This window comes from Scomber scombrus, chromosome 2, assembly GCF_963691925.1.
Source record: "Scomber scombrus chromosome 2, fScoSco1.1, whole genome shotgun sequence".
In the NCBI taxonomy this organism is placed as follows: Eukaryota; Metazoa; Chordata; class Actinopteri; order Scombriformes; family Scombridae; genus Scomber; species Scomber scombrus.
Genome location: NC_084971.1, coordinates 26,721,790 through 26,732,387, shown reverse-complemented (window position 1 = coordinate 26,732,387; position 10,598 = coordinate 26,721,790). Strand labels below are relative to the sequence as shown.

The 10,598-nt window shown below is 35.8% G+C and overlaps 1 protein-coding gene across 1 annotated transcript; it reads right to left on the bottom strand.

Moving 5' to 3' along the window:
• Positions 1 to 1,826: 1,826 nt before the first annotated feature.
• Positions 1,827 to 8,470, bottom strand: LOC133994956 (suppressor of cytokine signaling 1-like). The gene is made up of 4 exons (XM_062434202.1): positions 8,316 to 8,470; positions 5,805 to 6,275; positions 4,057 to 4,244; positions 1,827 to 2,554 (listed from the first exon to the last, which is right to left on the bottom strand). Exons 2-4 carry the CDS (start codon positions 6,069 to 6,071, stop codon positions 2,236 to 2,238), a joined length of 774 nt encoding a protein of 257 aa, XP_062290186.1. The 5' UTR covers positions 6,072 to 6,275; positions 8,316 to 8,470; the 3' UTR covers positions 1,827 to 2,235.
• Positions 8,471 to 10,598: the final 2,128 nt, after the last annotated feature.

Sequence of the window (10,598 nt, the reverse complement as noted above, 5' to 3'; positions counted from 1 at the left end):
GTCACTTTCCACACCTGTTCTGCCTCACTATCTGCATGTGTGTCTCCAATCCCGCTGCCCAAGTACACACCCATCACAAATCCAGCCTTTACTTCAACTGCATGCTTTTAGAGTAAAACATTTATTAAGTATTAACACAATATTACAGAGAATCTCACACTTCCACAATGTTTGATATTAAACAGCACTGAAAACACTAACAACACAAATAAAAAGACAATTTCAAGTGTTGAAGAAAAGAACAGCGGATCAAAGTCCGAACTTTAAAACTGCATTAATCAATACTTTTTTATAAGTGATGAATCCAATGATTACATCTAATGTGAAACAAGTGACTGTTAGTGATAAACTCACAGGGATATATCACCAGCTCTGCAGCCCTTTGGAGCCTTTTAGCCACTTTTGGTGGATTTGTTTTGGTACTGTTCAGTACGGTACGGTTCAGTAAGATAAACGTACCTGATTTACTAGATTGTGAAGATCAAAGATACATATTTCTTAAATCGGTGGAGACCAAAACTATAGAAGCCGAAAGCGGCCAAGGTTGCAATAATTTTGGTTGATCTCTTTAGAAAATTATTTTCTCTGGATGACGGATTATTTTAAGAAAACAAAAGGTCATTTTCTTAAGATAACAGGATGATTTAAGTACATCCTTCGAATCTTCCTCATTTAATGAGAAGACTAGCTGCAACTTCAGAGGTGTGTATTTCAGTAATCCTGCTGATACTGTCAACTGGATAAAATGTACGGATTAGCTGGATTGTTCTTTCATCCGTAAACAAAACAACTGGTGAGGTATTTGTTTCATTATACAAAAAAAAACCCTGTTATCCTGGGATCATGAGATAATTAACTCATGATCTTGCAAACTTGGTGGCTTTTGGCTTCCATAAAGAAGCATGGTAAAAGAGAATAGACTTACATTCATTATGTGGCCAGAAAAAGTTCAAAATAAATCATAATGTTCCTCTGTGAGTGCTGGATGTGTAAGTAGTAGGGATGTGGGGAGAGCCCAGTATTTCTATTTGTATTTTTTTCTATTCAGATAGAATCGAAAAATAGATATATTCTTATTTATCTATTTGTGTTTGTATTTTATATTTGTTGAGGCAGCAAAATTAATTGTTTTTCATCACACTTTTGATTTTAGGATATTAAAGTGTAAAAATAAGTATTCATAAATAAACTTTCCAAGTCTTTCCGATTACAGAAAACTTCATGGACTACTGAGCTAAATCTCACCTCCACACCACTGCATAAAAAGATCTTTTCCTATTTATACACTATCACAGAGACAGCACAGCCTAAAAGGTTTGGAGTTTAAGGGCAATTATTGGTTTGCAGGGGAGGTTATGAAGAGTCCCTTAAGGCCACTTCACATATATCTGTAGCTCAGTTTTATCTCTGAGGGAACATCCCCAACTCTGGCAGTGATGTCCAAATAAGGAAATGTGCATTATGCAGCAGGTGGGTGTGACCCTCCTCATTGATAGCTGCTAACAGACAACACAGCAGAACAGAGGGAGACTGAGATAGTGAAGTAACTGACCTGAATGCTGTTATTTGACTTTTTCTTTCTTCCCCAAAACAAATAGTTTAAAAAAAAAATATATATATATATATATATTAGTCCCTTTGCAAAAAACATATTCAGATTTGGCTCCACCCTAAAATGACAACTCTTCGCATCTACGTTTTAGTCATACATTTATAAACTGGCAATATATCAGCTTATTTTGATGTTTTTTTTGGCCCCTAGAGGAGGAAATCAATGAATACAGATTTAAACAGCAGCAAACTTTAACATTTTGGTGGCATTGGTGCAGCATAAACACAGGATTTGTTGAAATTGGTTCCACATTCACAGATAATAAGTGAGGATTTGTTAATGTAAATGTTATAATTAAAACATTTTAAAAAAACATTACATGAGCCACACATTGTAACTCCTTGCATACCGTTTTGATAATGTGTGCAAATCATTTGTGAATAACTTGAAGATCAAATACTCAAGATGAATTTGTGTTACTTATGATATTTATGATAAATATCATACAGCATCTCTTTCTATATATACACATAATATTTAGCAGCCCTAAATAGGATGCCTTGCTCATTGTTTCCCCTGTTGTTGCTACTTCAGGTATTTCAGAAAAAAAGTGAAAAGTGTAATGTGGATTATTTTCTGTAATAACTAACTGACTAACTAATTAACTAACTAACTATTATATACTATATACAGTAAGGATATGCACGAACATAGTCTTTCACTTGAGTGCTGAGTCCAGGTAATGTACTGTCTGCTCCATAAGTGCGTATAAAAGCCCTCCTGCACATCTGCTTCAGGCTCTCCGGCCGCTGCCTGCGATACGGCCTGGTCAGCTTACAGGAAGAGCCGGTGTAATAATTGAGCAGAGCGAAGAGTGAAGGGAAAGTCTTGTGGCTGCCGTGCAGACTGAAGAGCAGGTTGTTCACCAAGACACGAACACTAGTCGGGCCGTCATCGCTTTGGTAACTCAGAGTGAAGAAAACATCTGGCTGGCCACTGTCTCTGCAACACCACAGCAACAAACAGTCACTTTCTATAAACTTTTGTTTTTTTGGGGGGTGGTATAATACTTTTTATAGGACATGTAATTGGAATTGGTTTTTAAACTGAAGTTTTACACTAAAAAAATAGGTACAGAGGGACATTAAAATAGAATAAAATTAATTAAACATTACTTAAACACACCCTAATTGAATACAACAGATGACTGGATAACGCTTTATCATTTATAAGCAGTATATAAACATGTATTAAATGGTATATAACTCACTATAATGTATTTATATAACTTCTGTGGAGCGGATGCTGGTGTAAAAACATAATGAATGGCAGCACATCTTTGTGTAGTAATGGTAATACTGCTCAACAATGCTCACATCTGTTTTGCTACACAATCAAAACCCTATCAGACGCATTTAGACATTATTTCAGAAGGATATTGTCTCTATTTTTATATATCTTATTAGAAGGCTCTCTGATATCACTGCTTATTGTGGATCACATCCTTCCTGAATTTGTTTTGTGTTTTGAACATGTGCTATTTGGTTTTCATGGTCTACAAAAACAAAGGAGCCCAAGCACAAGTCGAATTGATTTGAATTACTGATTTGGTTAAAGTTAAATGTTTGTAGGAGCTAGAACGCCTCTGTAGTCGAGTGGTTAAGGCTCATGCCACATAATGCCAGCGTCCCTTTGCTGCAGGTCATTCCCCTCTCTCTCTCCCTGTTTCTTGTCAGCTTCTCTGACATGTACTAACAAATAAAGACAAAAAAGCCCCTAAAATGTTTATAGGAGCAAACATAATAAGCTGAAATCATTGCTTTAAAAAAACAAACTTAACAGTAAGTGTAAACAATCATTTCCTCTGACAATAAGAAAGAAGTTAAAGTTACAAGTTTAGTACTTCAGCTTTTCTTATGTGTATTTTCTTAAAGTAATTGTATTATTTGCTACAGATTTATTTTTGTTTATAAGCTATTTTTGATTTATGCCTTATTTAATAACTTTTCACTTCTGTTTTGTGGTTTGTTTACTTATTGAATAAAGTTCTGAGAATAAAAGATAATGAATAGAAATAAAATATCATTAATTATAGTAAATGAAATGTAATGAAATAAAATATGTTTTCTAGCATAGAAAATTCTGTACATTAAAACAAATTTCAAATGCTGTTATAGTTGTTATAACTTCATTATAATGTGTGTAAACAATGTATTAAATACTTATATTATAGTATATTATAGTATATAAGTCTTGATTTAACTTACAATTTATAGTAGGTTATAAATGTTATACATATATAGAATATTATACATCATAGAGTGGACAGTGTTTAATTGATATAAACATTATTAATTTATTTGTTTTATTTCATGTTTATTTATCAGGTAAGAAACCACTGAAGTCAGCACTATTAAGGGAGATGTGGACAATGTTTCAGGCAAAACAACAGTCGAAGGAGATAAAACAATCTTTAAAAAATGAAAATGAAAGTGGTGGATTACCTGATGAGGAATGTGCCCAGCAGTGCGCGTGTGAGTATTTCATGTGCCTCCTCCATTGTCATTGGTCCCCAGTAGTATCCACTGTACTGGAGCTGCTGGTAAGTGTGTTTTACAAGTTTATACTCTGCAAAGCTGCTGAATGGACGGAGGTGTGTGGGCAAGGTCTCAGTGTTGTCTCTGGGCACCGGCTGCAGCAGAAACAGGAAGTGGAAATGATTTGTAAACATATACAGAAGGCAGTGTTAAACTTGTTAAAACTTAAAAAAACATGTTGCACGTATAGATCAGAACATTGTAAATCAAACACAACACAGCTGGTTTCCATCCTGTTGTTGAAGATGTTAATCAGTGAAATCTCTCAAGCTTCACTCACAAACATCATGAAAATATTCTCAAAGAAGTCCTGAATTCACCTTTCGAGGATTCCCAAAAAAGTGACTGAAGAGTTTGATGATATTAATGATAAAGCTTTTTGTGGTGTAGCCATTAGTCACACATAATGTTTTAATTTATGTGAACATGTTAATCTTATTTTTTAAATCAATTTGATGATGTGAAAAACTGTAAATCAATAACAACAATTTGCTAGTCACAAATATTGATCATCTATATGTATGTCCAAGGCACAATGGGAAAGAAAAAGGTTATTATTAAGGTTATTATTATGATAATAATTATTATGAATTTAATCTTAGAGCTTCTCTATCATTTGCACCTTAGACAAAAACCAGAAAGTTTGCAAGGTAGTTTTTTTTTGTTTTTGTTTTTAAAACCTCAAATATTTTCTATTCACATTTAGTTTTAACAATCACTTTTCCAATATTATGTTTTTGCTTCAGGGCCATTTATTTATCATATCATGTAATTCTTCTGGTTGCCTGGGAATGTCTGTGATGCTACTTGCAATGTTACGTTTTAAGAGATGTAAAACTTTATGAATAATAACACTGTAATAGCCCTATTCCTACCACAAATAATACTACTAATGCTCTGCACAAATGTCTGCAGATCATTCAGCAGTCATGTGTTCAGACACTGGGGTCTGATTTGTGAGAAAAGAATTACACTGAAAATATCTTTTGACTTTTGCTGTCAGAATTTTACCAGAGTGATATAGTGTGTGGCTTTGTTTTCTCTGGAGGATTTCATACAGATAAACTGATATGCAAACTCCATAGATCATAAATAGTGAAGAGAATTAACTTCACAAACATAGCAGACACGTCACATTTTGTTGTCAGCAATTAAAATGCATGCAAAAATCTGTATTACTGTACATGTTTGTGGTTTGTTCTTAGTTGAATTAGTTATTTTTATGCATTAATTATTATCAATAAGAATTGGCTGGAATAAAAATCTGCATCTACATGACTCCCTAAAAACAAATAATACTATGAATTATAGTTAGAATATTTATTCATATTATTATTAGTAGTATTAGTATCATTATTGGAACAGGCTACCCGGTCACACATCCCACACCCCTGACTTAAATAAGACTTAAACTAAGCTCCTTGTGAAAAATACATCATAGGTCATTTTCATTAGTCATCTCATACTGGAAAGGGTACTTATAGAGGCATGTGCAAAACATCAACAGAACATTTAGTGAAATTGTCTCGATTCATGTCTGACTTCCTTGTGATAAAGAGAGATAGACATTTTGCAGTTTAAAAATAAACAAATCCGAAAAAGTCACATTTTTTAAAAGTTGTTATTTGTAGAAAATAAACAGTCTGAGTACTAACTTGGTTCCAGGTTTCTGCTTCTTCCTCCGAGTCGTGTTGAGTCAGGAATTGTCTCCAGTGCAGCAGACTTAGTTGCTTCTTAGACGGCTCTCGGCTCTCTGGTTCAGCTCCCTGAGGACTCTGGGGCTGTTCGGGTCTCGCGGGTTCTTCAGGAGGCCGACTCTGGTTCTGTGTCTCAGCTGCACGGTTCTGTTCTAGGTTCTGTACTACTGTTCTATCAAGATTGTCTCTGACCATCCTAGAATGGAGAATCCTCTTCTTGGCCATCTGTTGCACCAGTTCCTCCTCTGTTCACCGGCAGATCCTCCATTATCGACTCCTCTCGGGTATGTCACCTGCTGCTCGGTCCTCTTTGAGACTCCATGTCTCTCAAACAACAGCTTATGATTTTTTAATAAAGATTCAACAGCAGCATCGCAGAGCGCCGGAAGAGAGCAGAGGCTGAATCTTCTTCTCTGTCCTGTGATGGAGCTGAAACACAGATATTCACATTTAAAGGATAAGGCTGAAATGTATACAAAGCCTGACATATGTCATCCCTCTGTGCCTGTAGAGCTCTGTTGTTTTCCAAAAAGATTTAATAAAAACTTGTTGACTTTGTGCCACATTATACGTTTCTCAAATATATGTAGCCCAAGAAGTTAGTGAACCACATCCCACACATGCTCAGTGGCATCTGGCGTACAAGGAAATGCTGTCCTGTGGCTGAAAATGTGATCGCTGTAGAGCAACGATTAGGGTTAGGGTTAGTTGCCAACTTATTAAACTAATGGGCAACTATTTTGATAATCAAATAATCAAGTTAAGTCTTTTTTTTTTTAATGTCGAGTTCTCTGGTTCCAGATTCGTAAATGTGAATATTTTCTTGCTTCTTTTATCTTCTATGACAGAAAACTGATATATCTTCAGGTTATGGACAAAACAAGACATATGAGGACGTCACCTTGGGCTTTTGGGAAACACTGATCAACATTTTTCTTAGTTTTCTCATATTTTACGGACCATTTTACGATCAAGCGGATTACCAATATCAAACCACGGTAACCAAACCCTTTGTGGTGGAGGAATATTTCACTCAGTGCCGCTATGTGACTCACTGTTGTGTTTTTAATGGTTTCTGAAAAACAATGGGGGCATATGGTTACGGAGTAATACGATATTTTGGATACATTTGTAAGCAGGATCCATTCAATGTTGATTCGGCTCTGCACACGAGGTTTGTTCACAATAAAGAAAACAGAGAAAATCGCAGCCTTGTCTTTTAATTGTATATTCCACTGCACTGCATTTAGGACCGTTTCAACTTGTGTGTGTGTGTGTGTGTGTGTGTGTGCTCACCCATCGGAGAATTACAGATCATGTGACTAACAATAAAGCAACAATAAAGCACCTCTTCATCAATCACTGAGAAGGGCGGATGTCAGATAATGACACAGTAACACTTTCACTTTCTCTGTCAAAGAGTTTTAAAAAACAAAAAACTACAGAGGATCTCAAGTTTTATTTTAAAAGTGAAGAAAATATGTCACTGAAGTTTTCCTCTAGGGCACTTTTTATTTATTTATTTATTTTAAAAAAAATACAAACTGCTCCCTCAGTCCAAATACAGAGAAACTACACTGTGTCTAATTTGACTAGTTTACATTGGTATCTCTGGGGTGTTTTTTTTTTTCTCAGTGTAGTCTGTATTATAACAGAATATTTTCTATCGTTATATGTTTGTACACCAAACAATGACTTTGCAGTTTAAGGCTTAACTTTCATTTTTAATCTGTGCTATTATCAGGTTGTTAGTCATCTGTGAAGTGCTTCAAACTGCATTAAACTCTATGAAACAAGGTTTAATTGACTGATTCATATTTATACATCCAATAATTGATTTAAACAATGCAGCAGGACAATAACAGAGTAATACGATCCCTGCACGGTTCTCCCAGAGTTGATGAAAATACCCTGAAATTAAAACTATAAAGGGCAGAAAGTCACCAACACAGTCACTGTTCATTTTCAGGTCCAATTTGTGCCAGAGTTCAGTGACAACAACGAAAGAAAAAAAAGTGTTAACATGTTGACGGACTGCAGCACAAGTGCAGACAGTTTACTCAATCTCTAAATCGTAGAGATCATTCTGTCACTATTAATGCAATTTTTTAATGAAGTCAAATATATTTAAAACGTATTAAATTAAGCTTAAAAAAAAAAAAGGTATGACATGTTGATAACGTGGAGTTTGTTATGGTTTTAATCCAGAAACAGGCGCTGACTTGGCTGACAAAGTTTTCATAACTTCATAATAATGTGACTAAAATCTAAAGTTGCTTATTTATTGTTGGGTTTTTTTCCTCATAAATATGCATTCATGAAAGCTGCAGGAGCGCCCAGATTTGATTAATTGATTCTGTTACAAAATGATGCTACCCGTGGGAGTGTAGATGGAATATTCAGCACACACATAAAACACACCTCAATCATTTCTGCAGTATTTAAGCTATTAAAAAAAACCGTACTTACATGCAAGCAACTGACAGTTCGGAGTGTGTTTGAGTCCAGAGAGGAGAGAGGAGCTGTCAGTTTCTCTGCAGAAGGTCGCAGCTCGATTGAAGAGACTCTTACTTTCGGTTTTAAATTTGAAGTGCAGCGTTTGGTGGGAGGAGCCGGGCACTCTCCACACCATATAGTCTGGCTGGTGCAAACAGGGTTACGGCTGCAGAAAAGTCATTAATCTTCATTAGGATGAGTACATGAGCGCACGCACGTAGTATGCACGCGCACGCACACACAGGCATGCGCGCGCGCCCTAACGTTCAGGTGTTAAGTAGCCTACTTTCGCTTTCACTTTGCTCGCAGACGATTCCCGTAAATCACGTGATGTGCAGATAAATGTGTGTGCAGTTTTGTGTGTATATTGTGTGTGTGTGTGTGTGTGTGTGTGTGTGTGTGTGTGTGTGTGTGTGTGTGTGTGTGTGTGTGTGTGTGTGTGTGTGTGTGTGTAGGGCATATATCTTATTTAAACACATTAATTTTAACACAAAAAACCCCTGCAAAAATCATTACATGCTTTAAACATTATGATGCAAGATTTAAAAAAAAAAAAAAAATTTTAAACAAAAAAACAATCATAGCATAAAAATAATTTTATGACATTTATTGGATTATTTAAAACAGGGGATGTATACAATAAATGTGTTGCATCTGTTGGTGTGTATACATGAATATATAACAATATAAAATTAAAATTCCACGACACTAATATATACATCTATAGGAAATACCAGTATGTATACATTATCAGACCTTGGTGACAATTTCAAAGTTTCAGACTTACCCAGTTTCTTCATATGTCTGTGTCTTGATGTGCAGACCTGCGTATCCACTGAGAAAAGAACAGATCAAAAGGTGCAGTCAACACGTAAAAAGGACAGGCATTCAGGTTTCTCCTCTGTCCCCACCTCCATGACACTGATAAAAACGGGACTAATTTGACCTTTAAACTACCTGTTGGTCATTTTTTATGGACCAGGGTACAATTAACTTGTAACTGGATATCTAATGTATGGCCTCCTTCGCATCTCCATTTTTAAACATTTAATTATTTTAGTTATGCTCTGATTTGCTCCATTCTGTGTCTTTTAGGAAACATATCTAATAACAATTAATGATAGTGAATTTCATCATGTTTATACATATTGAGATTATGTACCTATATGTTTCTATATTTAGCTGTATGTACCACTAGCGACGAAGACAAATTTTCCCTTGAGGGACACCAAACAACAGGCGCTGAAGTGACTGCATTTAGAAATTATTCAGACTGTAAAACTTAAACTTGAAACACCTAAAATCCTAAATGTGGACTTAAATACAATGATACATACTGATCATTGTCAGGGTTACTAGTTTAACACTTACAAAATGTTGTAGGATTTTGGGCACACCAGGCTCTGTGGGCAATAAATTATCATCTAAAAATGAATAAAAACTGCTTAGTTGCAGCAGCAGTTTAACATGTTGTGGGGAAACAATGTTACTACACACACCATGATACCATGGTAACCAGTGTGACTGCTTCTGATAACACTGAATAATAATCAGACCCCATGAAGCGTTTAGAGATAGATAAACATTTATTCACAAAGTACAGTACAGATGTTAGCAGTCCCGCACGCATAGGCAGCGTCACTTCTTCATTCTTTGTCCTTACATTATAAATAATGCCAATATAAATGTTATTCCAAGACGCTGATCCTTCACGCTGTGGAGCTGGATGTCTGGTTTTCCTTTTTGTGTTGCCTGTGCATCATGTAGGCAGCTGCTGTTACCACCAGGACCCCATAAGTAGCCACGACACACTGTAAAAGGAGCAGATGAGGACACATTAGTGACTGTGTGAGCTTGTTATGTGTTAACTTTGTCAAAATTCATGTTTAATGGAAGATGTGCGTGTGTGTTATGTACATTTCTGCGACCCTGCAGGGTGTAGCTATTAAAGTATTTCCTCAAACCAGTCAGTTCCACGGAAGTTGGTGCTTGAATGCCAAACAGCTGCCTCTGAAATACCCGCACGCACAGACACACAGACACACAGACACACAGACATACAGACACACAGACACACAGACACACAGACACACAGACACACACACACACACACACACACACACACACACACAGACACACAGACACACAAGGCACAGAAGTCAGTTATTTTTACACATTTTGTCACACGATTTTATAGACAAAGCAGTGTAATTCATTTACTTGCATTTAAACTCAATATGCATTAAAATAATTACA